The sequence below is a fragment of the Zootoca vivipara genome, chromosome 10 (genome assembly GCF_965207765.1).
Source record: "Zootoca vivipara chromosome 10, rZooViv2.hap1.1, whole genome shotgun sequence".
Classification (NCBI taxonomy): domain Eukaryota; kingdom Metazoa; phylum Chordata; class Lepidosauria; order Squamata; family Lacertidae; genus Zootoca; species Zootoca vivipara.
The window spans coordinates 49527435-49550587 of record NC_142593.1 but is presented as its reverse complement, the minus strand read 5'-3'; the positions used below and the strand labels follow the sequence as shown (position 1 = coordinate 49550587).

Here is a 23153-nt window from a genome sequence, read left to right as displayed (position 1 = left end):
CTAGATTTAATATTTCCTTTCTGAAAGCTTGGTGTTGGTTGATTTTTATGTGGACGTTTATAGCGGACTTATTGGTCCTGTTCATTATGGTATTCCATAATTTTGGGGTGATGGGGAATTTTTTGCAATTCTGTGCCGAAATGTGTTTGATAACATCCATGTATCCTGAGTTCTACATGGACAGATGAAATGAAGTTTGCAATGCTATATGAATGAGGGAAGAGTGATATTAAATTCATTACCTTAAATGTGTTTTGGGAATGTCGCAGAAGGGCAGTATTTTTATTTATTTTTGAAAGCTGAATATATTGATGTTTGCCTCCTATTCTAAAGAAGTAATCTGTTTTTGATGAATATATATTGTAATTTTATTAGGCAGAAATAAATAAATAAATTGAGGAAATGTGTACCTTTTTCAGTTGTGTAATTACTTAGTGCTGCAGTAGTGCAAAGACATCTTGAGCACCTGAAATTAGAAATATGTTCAGTTCTGTGCAGGTCTAGTACCTAAAGTATGATGTTTTATTCTGTACAAATAATACCTGCAGATCATCATCCTGGGACCATTGCCCACTTAAGGCATAATACTCTAACATATCTCCTAAGAATTGAGTCCCATGTAAGTGAATATGCTGTATGCTTGCAGCCTTGAAGTTGATTCTTGTTTTGTGTGTGTTTTGCCCTGCTCTCTGTCCAGATTGTGTGGTTCTTCGTATGTGATTGGTTTAAACATGTTTTATGCCAAAGGGAAGATGTGTAGTTTAGATAACAGAGGCTGATGTAAACAGAAGCTGTTCAGAGGACTGCAATAAATTGGCACGCTTTGAATAAGCTATATTCAAAATTTATTGACTTTAAACACTATCAGAGCAGTTGCAGCACAGCACATGAAAGACGCACAAAACTTTTTGTATTGTAGAAGGAAGGGGGGGGGAAATGGTCATTTTGAAGCAGAAAATAATTTTGGTAGTCCAGCTAATCCACCAATTTAAGTAACAAAAATTCCCTTCATCGTGCTATTGGCTATTTGTCTTCCGGCTCAAGACATTTGCAGGTCTTGTCTGAATTACTTCACTGAGAGGCTGAGGTATTGCAGTGTCCTTTGGTGCGATTAACAAATCCTGTTCCTGCAAATTTTAGTCCAGCTGTCAGTAATGCTAACAAATAAATGGCTTTAGGTGACCAGAAATTTTGGAAGGTGGTTTTTGCGCGATAAACTATGGGAGTCTGATTTGTATGCAGGGTCAGGGCGTGCTTGTGAGGGTTAGGAAGCGGACCTAGATTGCCACAGGGCAGGGCTGGCCCACCAGTGAGGCAAGTTGAGGCAGCTGACTTGGGGGACGGAAACCCCAGAGGCAGCACCCCTCTCATGACCCAAGTCAGCAAGCCTTTGGTTTGTGATGTTTGGTGAGGCAGCACCTTCCCGTTTCTTCTCAGGTGGTGAAATGGGATGGGCTGCCCCTGTCAGAAGGCAAAGCCATTTCTGAAAAGGTCGTGTGGCCAAATCTGTCTGAGGATTGAGGCGAAAGTGAAAGCTGGGGAGCCCAACTGAAGCCTGTTCCACAAAGGCCGAGGGACAGGTGGAGACAGGGAAATGGGGGAGGCTTTCAGGGCCAGAGAAATTTGCACAGGCAAATTATAGCTGGGGAGGGGAAATTGTTGGAAAGGTAGGATTGGGTAGAAACCAGTGCCGGATTTACGTACAGCGGTGCCTCGACTTACAAATTTAATCCGTTCCAAAGGCACCTTTGTAGGTCGAAAAATTCGTAAGTCGAAAAGTGCCATTGGAAACGCGATTTCCCATAGGAATGCATTGGAAACGGAAATTTTTGTAAGTCGAAGCAACCCCATCTAAAAATTCGTAAGTCGAAAAAACCCTATCTAAAACCGCCGCGGTTTCTGTTCGGATGTCAAGAAATTCATAAGCGTGGGTCCATTTGCCCCATTCGTAAGTCGAAAAATTCATAAGTCGAGTTGTTCGTAAGTCAAGATAACACTGTACAGTGGTACCTCGGTTTATGAACACAATTGGTTCCGGAAGTCTGTTCATAAACTGAAGCATTCATAAACTGAAGCGAACTTTCCCATTGAAAGTAATGGAAAGTGGATTAATTTGATCCAGACGGTCCGCAGAGTACTTAAACTGAAGCGTTCATAAACTGAAGCGAACTTTCCCATTGAAATAAATGGAAAGTGGATTAATTCGTTCCAGATGGGTCTGCGGAGTATTCAGCCTGAAGCGTACTTAACCCGAAGCATGGGTGTAATTGGTTCCGGAAGTCTGTTCATAAACTGAAGCATTCATAAACTGAAGCAAACTTTCCCATTGAAAGTAATGGAAAGTGGATTAATCCGTTCCAGATGGGTCTGCGGCGTTCATAAACCGAAAATTCGTAAACCGAGGTGTTCATAAACCGAGGTTCCACTGTATTTTTTTTTTAAGTATAAGGTTGTCGAGTCGTTCGTAAGTCGAGGTACCACTGTATAAGCTAAACAAGATATAGCTTAGGGCCCCACTCTTGGGGGCCCCCAAAAAAATTAAAGGAAAAAAACACCTGGATGTACATTTCCAAAATATCAGATAAAAAACAAATAAAATAAAACCTACATACAGCAACAGTGTCTTGTATTGTGTAGGCTCCTGTGATGTAAGTAATGGGCCCCACCTGCTAGCCTGCTCCCTAAAATATCACTGGTCTGCTCATTTCTATATATAGGGTCCCTGCATTCTGCATGGACTGGTTGCATGGCAACATGCGCAAATGGCTTTAGATACTGATTAGGTCCATAAATTACCATACTGTATAGCATACATTCAACACAAAAAACAGTGACAATTTGTTGTTGACAAAGGACAGCTGGACATATAAAGGGCCCCATTACCTTTAGTAGTGTAGGGCCTCATCAAACCTAAATCTGACCCTGGTAGGAACCAGTTGCAATTTTGAGCAAGGCAGCAAGGCAGCAAATGTTCTTGGGCACCAGGTAGCTTGTGGTTTTTGGCAGGGAGAAAAGACGGCTACATATTTGTCTGTGGCAGATGATCCTGGTGGCATGGTGCTTCTCAGTTATGTCAGACGGGGTCATATCTGATGGTGCAGCCTGCCCAAAGCAATAGGTACAACACTGTGATATAAGTCAAATTTGTATTGACTTGTACAATGTGTGTTGATCTGCTTGGATGTCCTGTGCACTTATATAATAATGGTTGGCTTTATAGGCTGCACTAAGAATTACTCTGTATAAAGATTTAGAGACCATTGCGGTGTTAATCTTAAATAACAAAATAATCTTAAAATCGGGAGGGTGGAAGTGCTTCATCTTCCCTTGGAAAGGTCACATTTTGCTGTGTAATTATTTTTAAAGGTTTTTTTTGATGGCATACCAAATTAGCTGTTTACCACTGAAGTGATGATGCATTGAAGGGTGAAATAATAGCCAGCTGTTGTCTCTCTTCCTGAAGCACAGGCTCTGTGTGTACTGCAAAAAAACCCAGAGAAAATCACAAAAAGGGAGGCCAATAATTGCCCCACAAACTTACAAGTACAAATGCCAGTATTGCAAGACATTACTTACCTCCTGCTTCCTGTGACTATTTTTTACTTAATGGTAAGAAAACCATCTTTAAAATAGGGTACAGACTTTTATCAAATAGAATCCAAATATTTGGTTTTTAAAAAATCTTCAGAAAGCATTCAGTTGTAACAGATGTAACAAAAAAACCAGTTTATGTGTATATGTTCATTTTTTTGTAATTGTTTTTGGTTTATATCCTGAAGATTTTTTTAACTCTATATCTGATTTTTGAAAGCAAACTCTGCCATGGACGCATATCTTCCTCTCTACAAATGCAGCGTGCACAGTTGTATTGATCTGTATCTATGGCTCAGTCACAGCCTTAGTGTGATGTGCAAATGAGGCCTCTGTGTATGCTAAGTATCGTTTGGAGAAAGAAACTGAACATCATCTTATTTGACTCGAGAACTTCTGAAATATTTATTTCCCAATGATGATTTCTCCTGGGCCACAGCTGATAATAGACCACATGCACTTTCTTTTCCCTAAATGACTGGTGGAGAAGCAGGATAACAGTACATTAACACATGAGTTTCTTTAATTAAATATTGAAGAACCCTTCATTACAAACTCAGTGCCCCCTCTCTGGGTAACCTTAACACATTTGGAATTTTGCTGGGTGAATAAAATAGTTAAAGAGCTTTCAAATACAGTGGAACCTCGGTTTACGACTACCTCCGTTTACGGACGCTTCGGTGAGTGAACGCCGCGGACCCGGAAGTGTTTACATCCGGGTTCCGCGGCGTCGGATGCGCAGAAGTGATCTGTGCAGCTCGCGTGTGTGCAGAAACGCTCGGCGCTTCGCGCACGTCCAGAAGTATGCCTTCGGTGAGCGAACGCCTCCACGGAACGGATTGCGGTCGCAAACCGAGGTACCACTGTATAGTTATACGGTAGGTAGCTGTGTTGGTCTGACGTAGTCGAAACAAAATAAAAAAAATCCTTCCTGTAGCACCTTAGAGACCAACTAAGTTTGTCATTGGTATGAGCTTTCGTGTGCATGCACGCTTCTTCAGATACAAACTTTCAAATAGTATTGAATCAAGATGCATTTCTGTAGAACGCTCTTTGATGTTTAAATGCATCACATATCTTATCTCAATACTAATAAAATTAGTTGGGTTATTCTTTACTTTTGGAATCGAAATAAGAAACCATTTTGGCATGTAAGTAGTATATCAATTAATCATCATCATTATGCATATTGCATTTACAGGTGTGATACCATAATGGCGGGCAACAGTTTGGTCCTACCAATTGTGCTATGGGGACGCAAAGCTCCCACTCACTGTGTATCGGCCATCCTACTAATGGATGATGTGTCAATGATTGTAACGGGATGTCATGATGGACAGATATGTCTCTGGGACCTCTCTTCAGATCTGGAAGTAAGTTAACTGTGCGCTACACGACGTCTTTCATGATGCCTAGGTTTGTTTAAATGTAATTAATGCCCTGTTTTTTTTGCAGAAACACAATTTAAACACATTTCTGAACATTTATAATCAGGTTTGAGTGTGTGTGTGTCTGGTAACCTACAGATAAGGCCTAGTTACGGTATGCATGCTTCTTCCAAAGCAAAACCTTGCTGCTTGAGCTGATGAATAACAATCAATATATATTATTGATATTCATAGGGTTGCTTTTGTAGGAGAGAGTGTTGATTTTTTTTATCATTAGCATGGAAAATCAATGAATTCTGCTGGAAAGCGGCTCTGTTGGGTTCTCCCTTCCCCCTGACCTTTTGGAGGTCAACCTGCTAGATCAATTTAACATGAATAACTAATGCTGAACCTGGGAATGTATTGTCTCTTGTAAACAATTCTGCTTGTGAAATGGCACTCCTCGTCCGCTTGTGTTTTTTTGGTTTGTGGTATAGTTAAGTGGTGGTGGTATTTGCAGTAAGCCTTTAAAGATCACGCAGGCTTGAATGCCAAATAAATAAACTAGAAACTGAAATTCACATCTTCTGTATGCCAGTACATGTTCTTTGTTCTCTTTACGAGGGTAAGCTTTCAGAGCTAATTGCATGTCTATTGCACATATATAGAAAATGACAAGAAGCCATGGGACTTTTCAGTGTTTGAATGATTATTGGTGGCTTAAACAAGTAATCTGCTCTGTGAAGTTCCAGTAAATTTTAAAATAAAACATTTTTCTACCAATCATAGCCTTATGGCATTAGATTAGAAAGGCACATGCCGGTACTTGCAGCTCCTGGGCGTCATTTAAAGCCAGAGACACGCATTTTAAGTGATCTGTTTTAAAGCAAATAGTGCTAGGCAATTCTGAAGTGAAAGCAGCAATACAAGGCAGTGTGTTTATGCTGGTATATTTTGTGGTTCTCTGCCAGTGAAAGGTGTGTGCTCTTGACCTGGAATACCGTACGCATGAGAAGCAAAGTTGTGGAATGCAACAGCAAAAACTTCCCTATACAAATTGGATCAAAGGCATTAACTTGCATAAATTGTAAACTGGTTCTGTATGCAAATAAAACTCTAAAACGTGGACTGGTCTTGCTGAGAAAGCAAGCCATTGGCCACAAAGTGTGAGATCAATTGTTTGGTATTATGAATAGCAGGCACTTATAAGAATAACTATCTGATGTTTAGAAGACACCTGAAGGCAGCTCTGTTTAGGGAAATTTTTAATGACTGATGTTTTAATGTATTTTTAATCCTTTGTTGGAAGCCACCCAGAGTGGCTGGGGAAACCTAGCCAGATGGGTGGGGTATAAATTATTATTATTATTATTATTATTATCATCAATCAATCAATCAATCAATCCAGGAACAGAAATTCTTAGATTTAACTACTGAAAGCCTCCTTGTTTTTGTCTAAAAGAATGGATTCCATTTCATTGAATGTGTCATGAAGACTCAACAACTTAAGCATAACAGAATTTAAGAGGCTGCCTCTTTCTGTGTCTCATTACAAAATCTGAGAACCACCAAGAGCACTAACAAGGGTGCAAAAAGTAGTAGTCTTAATGGCTGCCCTCCTGTTGTAGAACACCTATTGCCAGCTTGCTAAAGTCAAAGCCTGGAAATAAACAGTACATTGCAAGAACTCGGGCCAGGAGGAAGATGAATTTCAAGTAAGTCTTCAAAAGGTTTTATTTATGTAATGATGAATTCAAATAGGAATCAATTCCGGTATGATAGTGAGGCAAATAAAAATAAATTCCAGTGAAATACTCCCAGGACACTCTGACCATTAAAACATTGCTGATGAAGAATTGTCGAAACAGGGCCTTGTCCTGGGAGTATTTCACGTGTCCTTGCAATTTACTGTTTATTTCTGGACTTCACCAAGAACTCTGATTTCTACAGAAAGTCAAAGCCTGAGCAACTTTCAGAAGTCTTGCAGGATCTTCCACGTTGGCCATCAGAACTCAGAGTTAAGGGTGGGGAAGCAGTAGTTCATCTAGGCCATTTTAGACTTTGGGCTGCATCCAATGTTCTCTGTCCACTAGTGCAAGGCCTCCTGGGTAACTTTTACTGTTATGTAACAGAAGAATCCAATCCAGCAGTTGCACTAGCAGAAACTGTTTACGCAACAGATTGAGTGATCTAAACCGGGAGATGGAGGCACTAGAAGAACCTTTGTTTTCTTTTTGCTACTTCATTGTAAAGAAAATAGTTGTGCCTTACAGCATTATAATGCTTTTTTTAAAAAATAAAATGCTTGTCTCCTGTGCACACTCCCTTGCAAGGCATTGTAAAGGCTTTGGCTTTTACGGAGAGCCACCACCTTGTCTCACCAGCAGTTGGCAAAGTACTTTCTCCATACCTATCGTAACTTTTGATTCAATGATCAAGCTCGGCAATTCAGGTGCTTTCTCGTTAATTCTGAATGCCTTTGTTTCTCTGATCCCAGATAAATCCTAGAGCCCTGTTGTTTGGTCACACAGCTTCAGTTACTTGTTTGTCCAAGGCCAGTGCTTCGTCCGAGAAGCAGTATATAGTGAGTGCATCAGAAAGTGGGTAAGTATAGCCCCTTCCCTTCCCACCCATGTGATTGATTTCTCAATTTTTCATTCTCTTACAATATTCAGTGTTGTGCAGCATCATAGCTTACTTGCAAGTGCAAAGGGTCATGAGCACTCATCAAACCTTTGCCCTTCCTCCTCCTTTCATCAGAAGGAGATGTCAAGAGATCAACCAAGAAGATTCAAGATTGTGGCCAACTGAACCCTTTGTGCATGCAGAACAACTTCCCAAAGCACATCCTCCTCTGGTTTGCTTCCCTCCCTCCCCACTCACAGCACCCCCAAAATCTACTCCAGAGATTTTGGGGAACCCCAGAGCAGATTTGAGGGTGCGCTAAGAGGAGAGGGAGGGTTGTGGGCATCCTTCTATCTCAAGAGACGAAAGAGTGTACCTCTGGGAGTGAAGTCAAACTGCTGTGTTAGCCCGGGACACAAGCCTGGGCAGTGTGTATGGAGGTCCTGGCCTGCCCAGATGCCTCACTGATATGGTCCAAAGGAAAGCAGAACAATACATTTGGCACCAGCTTGGCTGCAGGAGTTGCTGGAAGGAGGCATACAAGATGCCACCCAGGGCCGTCTTAACCATATCTGGTGCCCTGGTGCCAAGATCCCTCCGGTGCCCCCCGCGATTGAGGCGGGCAGGAGGGGCACGCGGAGAGCTGAGAGGCACGGAGGAGGCAGCCCCAGGCTCGTGCTCCCTGCGTGCCTCCGGAGAGCGGCCTGAAGCCACTCAAAAATTGAGAGGCGTGGAGGAGGCGGCCCCAGGCTCCCGCTCCCCCGCGTGAAGCTCCGGAGGCACGCAGGGAGCGCGAGCCTGGGGCTGCCTCCTCCACGCCTCTCAGCTGCTCAGGTGGCCCCAGGCCAGCGCTCCCTGCACGCCTCTGGAGAGCAGTCTGAAGCCGCTCAACAGCTGAGACAGAGGCGGCCCTAGGCTTGCGCTCCCCATGCACCTCCGGAGAGCTGCCTTAAGCCGCTCAACAGCAGAGGCGCGCGGAGGCAGACACCAGCGTTCGGCGCCCCTTCGGCGCCCCTGATGGCCTGGCGCCTTGCGCCACCCAGCCCAGGCCTAGGGACGGCCCTGATGCCACCCATCCATCCGTCATAGAGACTCCACTCCATATTTGTGCAGGGTTTACTCCTGAGCCTTTTCTTTTTCCAAAGATATCCTGTAAGGCAGTGGAGGTTTAAGATCAGAGTTTTTCTTCTCCTATATGGGCTCTGTTCCCAGGTGGACGCGCCCCTTCTGCGCCTCATTTCCCTCTACTGCACATGCAGAAACTGCCTTCTTCACTGTTGGACCCACTATTGTTCCCGTCTACTCAGTCTGCCAGACATGCAGGGAAAATCCTTAACTTACTGAGTGTTTGAGAGCCATCAGATACCCTCACCTGGTTTAGCTGGCCAGCCCAAGGTGTGGCTGCTGTTACCTGCTGACAGCTTCTAGGAGCCACAGGCGAGAGCTGAGTGCAGGTGGGGAGCAAACATGGACAGACTGCCCCAGAAGGACCATGGCGTGTCCCCACCAGAGGTACAACCCCTCCCCTAACATGCCATTGTATTTGCTAAAGTCATTTTGTGCAGACCTGCAGGTATAGGGCAGAATGTAAATTCAATCAATCAATAAGTCGGATGCAGTCATTGGTTCATGTGAATGCAGGAGGGTGATTGGTTAATTGTCCTTTCTGTGTTGTTTAGGGAGATGTGCCTCTGGGATGTGAATGATGGAAGATGCATTGAATTTACTAAATTAGCCTGCACACATACTGGTATACAGGTAAATGATTTATAAATAAAAGCCATAACTGGTTGCATGTGATACTGCATATATAGGCTTCCCTATAACAGTTCTTTCTTGGACGCGGGCAGCGCTGTGGGTTAAACCACAGAGCCAGAAGGTCAGCGGTTTGAATCCCCGTGATGGGGTGAGCTCTCGTTGCTCGGTCCCAGCAGTTTGAAAGCACGTCAAAGTGCAAGTAGATAAATAGGTACCACTATTTCTGTATTTTAATATTTTGTTGGAAGCCGCGCAGAGTGGCTAGGGGAACCCGGCCAGATGGGCGGGGTATAAATAATACATAATTAATTATAAATATATTATTATTATTATTATTATACAGAGGGAAGGTAAACGGCGTTTCCGTGTGCTGCTCTGGTTCGCCAGAAGCGGCTTTGTCATGCTGGCCACATGACCTGGAAGCTGTATGCAAGCTCCCTCGGCCAATAACACAAGACGAGCGCCGCAACCCCAGAGTCGGTCATGACTGGACCTAATGGTCAGGAGTCCCTTTACCTTTATAACTGCTTTTTAAGCTAACAAAGTTTACAGGAACCCAGTTATCAATTTTCATACAAGTACGACCGATCAGAGGGTTGAGGTTTCTTTGCATTGCGAAACATGTGCACTGTTAATGATGTGTTAGAAAAACTGGCAGAAATATACGTTGACTACACTTACATTTTGTGAGGGGTAACTGGAACCAGTTTTTCTGCCTTTCCGTACCAGCTGGAGTGTAGAAATGATAATTGGCAAGATGTTTCTATGGTCTGTTATTAGTTTAGTAAATTCCATTATTTAGTTGATGTGTGATATTTTGCAACAAGAATGAATGGTAATACGGGAACTACAAAGCTAAATAAATGCCCACTTCCTGTAATCTAGTGCAACATAAGCACAGGTTGTTGCTGTGAAGTGCACAGCACCAAGATTATACTGCTGACCTTTGAATAACTTGTTCAGTGTTGATTTCTGGTATTCTTTTAATTATATGTAATGTAATGTTAGCACACAATGTTTCAGAGTCGAAGTTGTTGTGACAGTGGCAGAACTTGCAGCCGTGCACAAGCTTAATGGTCAGCAGGGAGGGGGATGGGAATAATAATAGCAGTTTTTCTAGGAATTGTGCAACGTATTTCCCAAGCACAAGACACCCATTTGCTTTGGCTGCTGCCCTGTTAAAAACAAAGCTCCCACTAGCAGAACAATTGTTGTTTGAGTGGGCTACTGCAGTTGGTTACCACCCGTAGTTTTTATTAAAGGGTAAAGGTAAAGGGGCCCCTGACCATCAGGTCCAGTCGTGTCCGACTGGGGTTGCGGCGCTCATCTCGCTCTATAGGCCGAGGGAGCTGGTGTTTGTCTGCAGACAGCTTCCGAGTCATGTGGCCAGCATGACAAAGCTGCTTCTGGCGAACCAGAGCAGCACACGGAAACGCCGTTTACCTTCCCGCCGGAGCGGTCCCTATTTATCTACTTGCACTTTGATGTGCTTTCAAACTGCTAGGTGGGCAGGAGCTGGGACCGAGCAACAAGAGCTCACCCCGTCACAGGGATTCGAACCGCCGACCTTCTGATCAGCAAATCCTAGGCTCTGTGGTTTAACCCACAGTGCCGCCTGGGTCCCTCCCTGGGTGCCCACCTGGGTAGTTTTTATTATGGGATGCTTTTTAAAAAACCACTGCTCTTATACAAAAATAGATTGCACCTGTGGTCCAAAAGCAGATTCTGCATTGTGGATCAAGCACACACACACAGAGTACTAATTTAGAAAGATTCTGATATCTTTCTCCCCCCCCCCAATTTTTTTAATATTCAGTTCTATCAGTTCACAATTGGAACCCAGCGTGAAGGGAGGCTGTTGTGTCATGGCCACTACCCAGAAATTCTTGTTGTGGATGCTACCAGCCTTGAAGTTCTTTATTCCTTGGTGTCAAAGATTTCTCCTGACTGGATCAGCTCCATGAGTGTGATTCGATCTCACAGAACACAAGGTTAGCCCGTGGTTGGATCTTTGTTTTCGGGGACTTTCTCTGCAACCATTAAGAAACAAAGTTTGGTGTGCAGGTCTTGATGTTCTGTCTTCGTTTTCCCTAGAGGATACTGTTGTGGCTGTTTCAGTGACTGGCATTCTGAAAGTGTGGATAGTAACTTCCGAAGTGAATCACATGCAGGTAAAGAGAAACAGACCCAGATTCATACCGATAGTCTTTCTTCTTCCAGAATTGGCTTTATTAGGCAATCTGGCTTTATCACCAAAAACGATCAACAGTAACTTTTGCTCTGCTCCCATTACAAATATAGACTTATTTTCATATATGCTTCTATTTCTGCTCTGGACAGATGGTGTTTAAAATCTGCTTGCTTAAGGGCTTTTTCTTATGACATGTTTACTATGCCTTGACTTAGTCTGATACAGTACGTGCAGATAGAGAATGTCTAGTTTTTAGCATATAAACACACACACAAATATATATGACCTGTATATATATATGACCTGTATATATATATATATATATATATATATATATATATATATATATATATACACCTGTATATATATATATATATATATATATATATATATATATATATATATAGGTCATATATATATGACCTATATATATATAAACCTTTTCCTGGTTTTGTTCCTTCCTTTTGGAAAACGTGGAGTAATACATATTTATTACTTTCATGAACTTTCATCAGTGTTGCTTGTTTAGCATTTCAGCTGCTTTGAGAAGAGGGAATGTCTATTTCTAAGGCTCAAACATATTTTACTACTTCAGCAAGTGAATGCTGGATGTAGCCATCATGGTACATGAAAATTGCTTACTGAAGTTGAAGGCGAGTATGTCCCCCAGCTAATTCTTGAAAGGGAGTTATGGTTGGATCCAGACTTTGTTTCTGCAGGTGAACAGTATGGGTAGTGGTTCTGGGGCCTGCAGGTGGAGAAAGAATTTTCTAAAGTCCCCATGCCCACCCCAGTATGCCAGTGGGATCGCTTCACTGGATGAAATTCCTTCTGTGGACAGAATGCAACGTTTCATCCATGGAAGGCAAGGTCTGGATCCAACCCAATATGAGTTTGAAATCGGTTCCTCTCAAGCTAAGTTTTAAAGCTACAAAAAAGTTCGTGTGGCAGGAAAAACCAATAAGAAAAAGGAACAAGCTGATTAGTTGTATTAATTATAGGAGTGCAAAGGAGGAGTCGAGGAATGCAATGTATTGGAGATTATTGCATGAGTGACTGAAATGCTTTCCTCTCTCTTTATAGGATACAGAGCCAATCTTTGAAGAGGAGTCTAAACCAATTTACTGTCAAAACTGCCAAAGTATTTCCTTCTGTGCATTTACCCAAAGATCACTTTTGGTGGTTTGCTCTAAATACTGGAGGGTAAGGATAACCAGTTAAGTAAAAGCTGGATTTTCTTGATTCTGCAAGCTACCGCTACTGTCAGTGAGACACGTATGCAGGGAAGCTTAGGATAGTCAGATTATAAATCAATTGGATTTTGATTTCATCAAATACATAATCTCTTCAGTGCATGTGAGCTCACCCTGTTGCTGGTGTGTTGCTTTTGTTTTATAATACAGGCTTTATTCAAATGCTAAGGTAGATTTTGATGCAGGAGTGGTAAACCTATGGCTTGGATCGGGGTCCACCAGGCTGCTTCAAGTACCTGCAAAATTGGGTATCTGTTTACTTTGGAAATGCGCCTTTTCTCCCTCTGGTCCAGCACCATTTTTAGGAGGTTTTGGTTTTTCGAAAGCAGGAACATGTGCTCCATTCTGTTTCCTGAGCAAGACAACTTCTAGCAGTGGTGCTGTAACAGAGGGACAAAGAGTGCCTTTCCAGAGGCTGTTGTAAGTGCTGAGTTGGGAAGAGAGGTCTTCCCTTCTTTGCCATGTGCTGCAGTTGGGAGGAAAACTGCTGTCTCTCTGACCCTTTGTGATTTCAAGAGGGAGGGGTTCTAAGTTGGGACACAGAGAAAGAGTTCTCTTTTTCCCTCTCTTTCTCTCCCTCTCTCTTGGGCAGGGGTGGACAGTGAATGTGTGATGTGCTGGCATGCATCCCTCAGAGGATTGACTAACCGTGAATGTGATCCTAAGGCTGAAAGAAAGTACTTTTTTAAAAAATAGATTTGTATTAAAGTACAAGTATTTTTACATACATTATAGCAGGGGTCGCCAACTCCGAAGAGACTGCAATCTACTCACAGAGTTAAAAACTGGCAGTGATCTACCCCCTTTTGGGGTGTTCAGGTCAAAGTTGTTTAGGGAGGAGGAAAGCCTTGTTTTTTAGGGGTTCAGGTCAAAGTTGTTTAGGGAGGAGGAAAGCCTTGTTTTTTAGGGGTTCAGGTCAAAGTTGTTGAGCTTTTCTGAGGTGGGAAGAAAGCCCTGTTTGGGGGGGTGAAGGGCTAAAATGTTGAGCATTTTTAGAGCCAAATTTGTTGAGCTTCTTTAGAGGGAGCCAGTGATCTACCAGTGATCTACCACAGACATCCAGTGATCTACTGGTAGATCACGATCTACCTGTTGGACATGCCTGCATTATAGTCTCTCCTTCCAATTTTTAATTTCCCGTACCATTTTTCCTTTCCTTTCCCTTCCCACCCCCTCCCCCACCCATAATCCATTGGAAGGGTTCAAACAGTTGTCCTCAGCCGTGGGCACAATGTCTTCAATTTCCACTGAATGTCTTCTGATCCAGTAGTTGTTATCCATTTGAGATAGGGTTTCCATCTGGTCCTTATAATAGTAGACTTGGCCCTCCATGTTATTTCCTGTGACGTTACTGCCACAATGTCTGACTGAATAAATTCAAACAAATCATTAGTCCAGACCTCTGCTGTCCATTTTTCTCTATCTTTCCAACCTAAAGCTATTGTTGCCTTTCCTGCTAGTACCATTGCTTTGAAGGTGCGCTGGTCCCCTTTCTCTATGCCATCCCTCCTTTAATAGAATTACTAAGATACCCAGTATGACCTTTGCTTTCCCAGATTTTTATCTTACAAAAAAAGGAAAAGCGGAAATAATTGCTTCTAGTATGGATTATACAATATTTGCAGTCCTTTGTCTCCTATGTAAGGAGTTCCTCTTGTACCTTCTCTGATGGCTTTCAGACACACAGCTAAAACATTCATTTTCCACCAGGCTTTTCACCCACTGAGTCAAAAAGTTTTACAAATCCCTTTATTTATGTCTCTCCATTGACTGTGACCTTTTTTTTTTAATCTAGTGTTTTAAAGACAATTTGTATCTTAAAGACGTGTGCTGTCTTGGGCAGTTTGCCTTTAAATGGAAAGATGGGATATAGATCTTTTAATAAAATGTTTCTTTTAGTTATTAGTAAGATCAGCTGGAGTCAATCAATTACAGTTCATGCTATATTTAGGGGATTCATTTTTAATTTGTTCCCTTTGTATTTAAAAAGTACAGGGAGTTGCTGAGTTCTCAACTATCCAACTACAGGGCAGGATTTATGATACAGTGATGGTTTTTTGTTATGTGATTGTTTTCTTTAGGTGTTTGATGCTGGTGATTATTCCCTGTTATGCTCAGTCCCCAGTGAGAATGGACAGACATGGACAGGTGGCGATTTTGTATCAGCGGACAAAGTAATCATATGGACAGAAGATGGTCAAAGTCTTATATATAAACTGCCAGCCAGGTAAACAGGGACGAAAGGGTTTCACTTTTAAATGTTTCATTTAAAGGAACTTGCCTTCGTGCTATTGGTTTAGAACAGAAATAGGTGATGTTAACAAACTGAATACCAAAGCATGGTCGGATCCTGGCTTCTTTAAACTAAATTATGGCTGGGGAAAACCACAGTTCCCTCGCTTTGGAAATTGTGGTTAGTTCTAAAATGGAAGGTTTTGAACTCTTTGCATGTGGGAAGGGAGGGAAAACATAACTGGGCACGCTTTCCTCTGCAATGCTAAATGAAGGTTGAATGTAAATGGAATTTACAATGAAAAGCCTGAAAGACGCAAGAAGTTCCTACTGTCCATATGTTTGCATTCCCGAAGGCTCTTCCTTGCTCAGGGCCGTCTTAAGCCTATCTGGCGCCGTGGTGCAAGGATCCCTCCGGCGCCCCCCCATGCCCACCTTTCCCTCCGGACAAGCTGGACAGGGCTGGGGGGGTGCGTCTTTTCCTTTCGCGGCCCCTCTTTCTCCCTTTGGGGGATCCATCTCCTCCCTCCCCTCTCCCCTCTTTCCATCCCGGGGTCTCCAATGACGCATGGCTCGATTCCCCAAAGAGAGGGAGGGTGCAGAGATAAAAAGGGCTCTCCGTGGCTTCTCCTACCCCAAAGCGTGCCTCCAGCCTGGAGAAGGAAGGGTCCCGCAGAGCTCATGTAACCCACCCCGGGTCTGTGGCGCCCTCCGCAAACCTGCTAAGCAGGTCCCTTTTTTTTTTTTAAAAAAAATAATTTTTATTAGTTTTACAGATTACAAAAACGGTACTTACATAAACATATTTTCCACCTTCTTTCCACCCCCCTTCCATGGGCCCTCCCCTGCCACAGGAGAATCCCATGCAGGCGAACAGTTGAAGGCGGTCCATTTTATGGTTGGGTTTATGTCTCCCTCCCCCTCCCCCGCCCCAAAGCCCCCTCCTGCCACCAGAAAGCTCTAGGGAGTCAGGGCAGAAAGCAGGAAGACAACCACCCAACCATCCATTCTCATACCAAAAAGAAAAAATCTATACTAAAAAAGGAAAAAGAAAAAGAATACAAAAGAAAAAATAGGGAAAAAAACGACAAAAAAGAAAATATAAAGAAAATAAAAATAAAAAACAAAAATAATCTTTTTCAAATCAGCATTACTAAACCATGTTTTCTGGGCTTCCCCTACCTCCCCCCTTCCCCGGTTTTCATCCCTTTATTATCCTCTTTAACAGTTTCCTTATCTATAAAATAATTACTTTTATTCCTCATAAAACTTTTAACTTAACTATTATCATTTTCGCTAAATCTCTTAATCCCTATAATTCCAAATCCAATTTTTCTTCCCTTGCCTAGTTTTCCCCCTCAATAAACTTCCTTAGCTTAAACTTTTTCCATAATCAAATCTCATTTACACTCTAGCAATTCCCAATATAACCTTTCCTCCCCAATCTCCGGCTACCTCCCTCCAATCCAGCAAGTTCCATGGTCAGCAGTCCAGTTTTAATCCTAATAATCCATCCTATTGATCACACACCCATTTTCCCTTCATCCCACCCCCCTTTTCCAATGTTTTGCCCTCCAGGCATCCATAAGGCCCCCCCTGAGTTTCTCCCCTTCTTAGGTTGTTCTTGTCTTTCTCCTTGTGGGTAATCTGAAATTCCGCTGGTTCCTGTTGGTCCCTCCTCAGAAGAGGGGTATTCCGCTTATCCTTTTGTGGAAAAAAATCATCTTTTCCTTCGTGGTGATCTTCATTTTGTGTTGTATTATCACAGTCATCATTATTAGCTTTACACTCCAAATCACAGTCTCCATCATTGTCAAAATCTTCCAAATCGCTGTCGCTGTCATTGTCACTATCTTTCCCTTCAATTTCAGTACATTCATCATCTGAAAAGTCATATTTAGCAATCATCATCTGGAATTGCTGCTTTAACTCTTGCTGTTGAGTCTCATCTCGGCATAGTCCTATTCTTACTTCCCACAGGGTTGTCAAAACAATTCGCTGGAACTCAGGCGAATACCTTTTTGTTGACATAGTTCAGTCTTGTCAAGGTCACTACTTATCATGTGGGGTGGAAAATGGTCGCTGCTTATTTTCCCAGCCTCATTTTAGCAAACTGACTGCATTTTCCAATTCATAGTACATAAAGATCCAAGCCAATAAACAAAGGCATGTACACAGAAATTCTAAAAAGTCTAAATAAGAAAGTTCGTTTATAAATCCTGGTCAGCTCGCTGGGCTGTCTGGGCTGCCGGATCCCGGGGAAACAAAAGGTTTTCCTAATTCTTTTTCATCTTTCTGCAGGGGATCAATAACCACTGTCCTTCTCCCCTTTTACCCTGCATCCAGGGGAGAACTTTTTTGCGTTTTTGAGGATACCTTTTAAACCAAAATCTTCAATTCCCAGCTTCGGGTATTTATTTACCGTTTCTTGAATTGCCGGTGGGAGGGGGTGGCTTCCGTTTTGTTTCCCTCTCTCCCAAGTCCAAATTAATTTTAAATCCAATTTTTAGAAGCTTACTTACAGTCTTAATTTCCAATTCTTTCTTTTGGAAGAATCCAGCGCTCTCCGCCTCTGGCTCGGAGCTTCTCTCCGCTAGAGCAACGATGGCGCTCAAAATGGCCCCCGCGACTTCGACCCTTCTCGCTCCGGCGCTCTTACTAGGGCAACCGGAGAGTTGGGGAGTCCGGATTGGGGCTCCGCTGAGCGATTTTGCCCCCGGGACGCTCGACCCGAGGTTCTATGGGGTGCAGCGTTGCTCTCGCTGCCCTCCCCCCTCTAGCGAAGACGGGCTGTCTCAGAGCGAGACAAAAACCCCGCCGATCGGCGCTGGCGCTGGACCGGAAGCCCCCTGCTAAGCAGGTCCCTGTCCGTCCCTCCACCCCGACTTGAGCTCCTTCCTGACCACCCTGCACCCTCCAGTCCTGTGTAGTGGCAGGAAAGGGCTGGAGAAGCGCTCTGGCCACCAACTGTGGTGCCGAGAGGAGAGGCGGCCGTCGGGGATTGTGCCCGCCTCCCGGGCCGGGCGCACACACCAGCCAGAGAGGGACAGGCAGAGGGAGGGAGGGCTGGAGGGCTGATCGCTGTGCGCCCGGCTCGCCAATTGCCTCCTCCTGCCTTCCCCCTGGCGGCGGGCAGGCTGCCGCCCCACCAAGCCATGGCCCCCGGACCTCTTCCCTGGCGCTGTCCAGCGCCCGGCGCCGTGGTTCCCCATGCCACTAGCCTCTATGGCTAAGACGCCTCTGCCCTTGCTCAATAAAACATACAGACTGCTCTCAGTTATACCCCCCTGCCAAGATAAGGCTTTCTGATTCAGTGGAGTCTTCTGTTAACAGAAGTAGGGAAAGAGGTATTTTCCCTGATTTCCCCCTATGCATTCCCACATGTATTCTAAAGGGTTGGGGGAACTGTATGAGAACAGTTTAGTAATTAGCATGGAGGGCTGCAAGAGAAAGGGGGGAAATTTGTAAAAACAAACAAACATCTCCCTACCCACCACTTTTTAGCTCTTTGAAGCCTCTGCTGGAGGAACACAATTGTATGGGACGCTATGTGATTAGCCTCTGTGGGTTCTTTCGGCATAAAGTGACAAGGGACAAGCATTATGTGCGAGAAGCGGCCAGTTAAATAAGTATAAGAACCTGGAGGAGGTTCTACAGACCATTCCACCTCTGAGCCATTGATGGTTGACCTAGTAGGTCAAACTAGCTCCTGAAGCAAATGAGGGAGCCTCAGCTCATACCTAGCTATGTAGCCTGCGACCAATACATGTACACTGAAGCTGTGAGATTAAGCTTGTTATGTTTTGCTGTCTTTAAATGTGTATGTGTGGCTCTCCTCCGCAGCTGCTTGCCAGCTAGTGACTCATTTCGCAGTGATGTTGGAAAAGTTGTTGAAAATCTAAATCCCCCTCAACTCCATTGTGTTGTGGACAGAGCAGTGGAGAAATCAGATAAACAGGTAAGACTTTATTTGGGTTGCTGCAGTGTTCACAGCAAAGGGGCTTGTTAATTAAAAGCTGTGTGGACAGTCTTGCAGTGAACATATTGAAACTGACTTTCCCAGAATCAAGTCTCTTATGGCCTCTGCTGACTGGAAGGGTCTGTCTAAGGCAGGGTTTCCCCAAACTGTTTTTGGGACTACAATTCCCATCATCCCTGGGCACTGGTCCTGCTAGCTAGGGGTGATGGGAGTTGTAGTCCAGAAAACCAGCTGGAACCACAAGTTTTGGAAACTCCAATCTAAGCGCTCAGGTGTGGCTTGCCCCATTCTACCTTAAATGGTTTAACTGCAGATGCTGAGGATCAAACCTGAGACCTCCATGTATTCACCAATAGCTGTGCAAAACTGGGCTTCTGATGCTCAAGGTTGCCCTCTACTTCTTCCTTTTTCTCTGAGATCACTCTGATGCCTCTTTCTCTTTTTTTGCAGTTATTAATCTGCCCTCCTGTGACTCGGTTCTTCTACGGCCGCAGAGAGTGCTTTCACAAGCTGCTTATTCAGGGAGACTCCTCAGGGAGGCTCAGCATTTGGAGTATCCCAAATTCACTTGACCATCCAATTGTGACAGAAGGTAGCTACTTTGCAGTTAACTTTTTGCATGCATATTCAGCGCAGACATTCCCCTTTATAAGAATGGTGCTCGTTTCTCTAAAATCTAGCAAGTCTCTAAAAATCCTTGAAACGCTTCGGCATGCATTGTCGAATGTGGGAGTCGATCGCTAGATTCCCCTGCACACAATTTAATTGCTCATGATCTCTGTTTCAGTTACAAAGCAATTCATAAAAACCAAGCTCTAAAAGAATGGCTGTGTTTAGGCAGTTGTAATGTCTTGTGACACTTCAGACCTGAAAAAAGGAAGATTCTGGCATGAACATAATCTCCTGTGAGATGTTATTTGAAAATCACTCCTATTGAAAATAAGTATTCTTCATCAGATGTGTGAAGCAAAAAAAGCTGTCGAGTGTAATACATGCAGACAGGCATGGTGAGAATAAAGTACAGAAACACATCCTGAAATGAAGGGCAGCATACATGAAAAAGACACTTAGATGAAGAAGTAATCAAACTTTATTCTAATAAGCCTTTTTGAGGTGTAACAATGAGTTCTGAATTGTCAAGATTAAAAAAGCAGCCTCTCTTTCGTGGTAATCTAATGTTAGTATGAATTTGGGTCTGCAATATTTAGCCTGTTTTATAGGTTAGATTAAATTATATATGGATAGCTTGATTTAAAAAGGCCACTCCAATTAATCAGGCCATAGAGGAGGAGTTGTTTTAAAAAGCCCACCTTATTCTTAATAGGGGAGCTCTTTGCAAAAACATATTGAAAGAGACATTCTTAGGGTGTGTGAAAGGGAAGGCATATAGCAGGATAGTGTCCGCCATGACTTTTGCAGTCATTACCTAGAATAATGTGCCCTTTTCTTCACAGTTGTTTTTTCGTGTACAAATGTATGCAGATTTAATAGATCAAATTCCAAATGATGAATTGATTAAGATTTCTTTAATCAGAGCACAATTGTTAATCGTAGATCGCAGTGTTCTACCTACCACTTTCCCTAACCAGCATCTCTCTCTAAAAGTGTAGTGGGGGTGGTGTGTGTGTGTGTTTCAGATTTCTCCACAACCCTCTGGAGTAGATTGGGCAGGGGGGTTGTGTTGGGAGGGGAAGGGAAGTCCTCTTGCAGGCAGAAGTCCTTGTGCTAACGGGAGGACTTTAATGGGTACACTAGAGATAGGAAGGCCTGGGAAAAACGGAAAAAACCCCAGTCCCCCCCCCCCCGGTTTTTCCCAAAGCCTTTTTTTCCCGGAAAAAGGAGAAAAAAACAGTTTGATATTGTTTGAATATTCCACACACTTCTTTTCCAATTTTGGCTATAAAAAAAAATCTACAAGCACGGCTAGCCCAGAAATATTTTAACTAGCGCACTTGCCTGCACAAACCAATATTGGTAACCTGCAGCATCAAAGAAAAGAAGAAGCCCCAGTTTGTGAATAATTTCCCAGATTTGTCGCCAATATGTGATCCTTACTTACTGTGGACAACCTGGCAGGGCCCATTTCCAAACACAGTTTTGAAAGGCTTAGTTTAACTGAAAAGCTTTGAGAACACTTGTACTTCTACAGCGCTTCATTCCGAGCATTTTGTTTTATTCCTTTGTTCTTGAAAGCAGGATTGAAAGTGACAACTTCCACTTCCCTGCAAGAAGCGTTCACCAAACTTGCTCCTCGTCCTGCTGGAATCATAGATCAGCTGAGCTTCATGCCCAATAGCGATGAGCCGCTTAAAGTGACGGCAAGTGTATATATCCCTGCGCATGGACGCCTGGTTTGCGGCCGCGAAGATGGAAGCATTATTATTGTACCAGCAACTCAAACTGCTATAGTTCAGCTCCTGCAAGATGAGCACGTGCGCAGAAGAGGTGTGTGAGCCATCGTTAAAAGTTTGCCTTGAAATGTGGTGTTGAAGCATTTTGTTTGTTCTGCTGATACTTGAAGAGGGCACTGTGATGTAGTGGTTCTTCTGGTTTGGGGGTGTCTTCCTGCATCTGTTAAAATAGTAAAACAAACACAGGCACTTAGTTTTAAAATCAAATGATATATGTGAGTGCTTTTGGTCCCACTTCTGAATTATGTTTCTGTGCTCTAGAAAGTGGAAGAGCTAAACGTTGCATTTACAAATGCAAAGCGTTGGAGTGCAGTTTGCAACTCTGCTGGTAAAACCACCCAAAGACTCCCTAAATGGACCATAGAAAAGGTCTATTATGGGTGTGTGTTTTGCTGAGTGGATGTGATGACAGTTTGTTTTGGGTTACCAGTAGTAATTTCTAATACTGAAATCCTTAAAATGACATTCATACCCATTGCATGTTGTGGTTTTTGGGTCTCCTCCCAAACTTTTTAGGTTGGCCGCCCCACAGAACTCTGCGTGGCCATCGGAACAAAGTCACCTGCTTGCTGTATCCCCACCAAGCCTCCCCTCGTTACGACCAAAGATACCTGGTGTCAGGCGGTGTGGATTTTTCCGTCATTATCTGGGACATCTTTTCTGGAGAAATGAAACACATCTTCTGTGTGCACGGTGGGGAAATCACGCAACTTTTGGTCCCTCCGGAAAACTGCAGTGTAAGTTGGTGAATGCCTGTGTGTGACGGACAGCAGAGCCAGGCCAGAGTCTGGTTGTGCAGTCCCCCCGAAATTACACCAGAGTTCTGGAGCCCATTGCTGATTGGCTACAAAGTCAGTGAGTCACAGAAGGGGGAGGAGCAGCACTTAGGGAGGGAGGATAAAAAGGGGCAGTTTCTGAGGGAGAGAGTTAGATAGGGCTACGGTTCAGGTCAAGAGAGAGGGCTTGATTTGAGATGAGAGATAGGGAGTGGGGTAGGATTTGACTGAGGGAGAACTGGTTCTGGGTTAAGTTAAACATCTACACTGAGGAGACTATCCATAGCGAGAGGACAGTGCCTCACAGCTTAGAAAGGGAGAGTGTCCTGGGAGGGCTGCGTCTGAGCCAGGAGAGGTAGAGCCTGTGGGAATTCAGGCTACGTGGGTCTCATACTATTTTTAAAAAATAATTTTTATTAAATTTTCCAAATAAACAAAACAAATTACATTCCAACATATATTCATCCTTCTCGTTCCATCTTATAAATCAAGTTCACATCGTAGGATTTATTTCAATCCCCCAAGGGTCTTCAAACTTCTACAGTTATTATTGATATAGTCAATAAATTTTCTCCAGTCTCTCTGGAACTTTGTCTCGCCCTGATTTCGGACCCCGCAGGTCAGTTTTGCCAGTTCAGCATAGTCCATCATCTCCGTTTGCCACTCCTCAATCGTCGGTATCTCCTGTAATTTCCTGTAATTTGGGCTAGTAAAGTCCTCACCGCGGTTTTGCATACATAAATAGTCTTTGATCTGCCTTCGCCATTTCCTCTCCCATCAAGCCTAGCAAAATTGCTTCTGGCTTTTTGGGAAAGGTATATTTAAACATCTTTTCCAGTTCATTATAGATCATTTCTACCTGGGTCTCATACTAGCCATGGGACGCGGGTGGCGCTGTGGGTTAAACCACTGAGCCTAGGGCTTGCCGATCAGACGGTCAGCAGTTTGAATCCCTGCGACAGGGTGAGCT

General features: G+C 43.5%; 1 protein-coding gene across 5 annotated transcripts in view; it reads left to right on the top strand.

The window, feature by feature from the left end:
• The window catches only part of WDR7 (WD repeat domain 7), a 213457-nt gene that overhangs the window by 11859 nt on the left and 178445 nt on the right, over window positions 1-23153 (top strand). For 2 of the 5 annotated variants that reach the window (XM_060280352.2, XM_060280350.2), the window contains exons 2-12: window positions 4793-4964; window positions 7456-7562; window positions 9263-9341; window positions 11158-11332; window positions 11436-11512; window positions 12616-12735; window positions 14867-15012; window positions 18861-18975; window positions 19447-19588; window positions 21193-21441; window positions 21924-22144. In XM_060280352.2, coding sequence (XP_060136335.1) covers window positions 4806-4964; window positions 7456-7562; window positions 9263-9341; window positions 11158-11332; window positions 11436-11512; window positions 12616-12735; window positions 14867-15012; window positions 18861-18975; window positions 19447-19588; window positions 21193-21441; window positions 21924-22144 — 1590 coding nt within the window. In that variant the 5' untranslated portion in view covers window positions 4793-4805. Of the gene's footprint in view, window positions 1-4792; window positions 4965-7455; window positions 7567-9262; window positions 9342-11157; window positions 11333-11435; window positions 11513-12615; window positions 12736-14866; window positions 15013-18860; window positions 18976-19446; window positions 19589-21189; window positions 21442-21923; window positions 22145-23153 lie in introns of those variants that run through there. The other 3 variants (XM_060280349.2, XM_060280351.2, XM_088652944.1) reach the window with 2 other exon arrangements.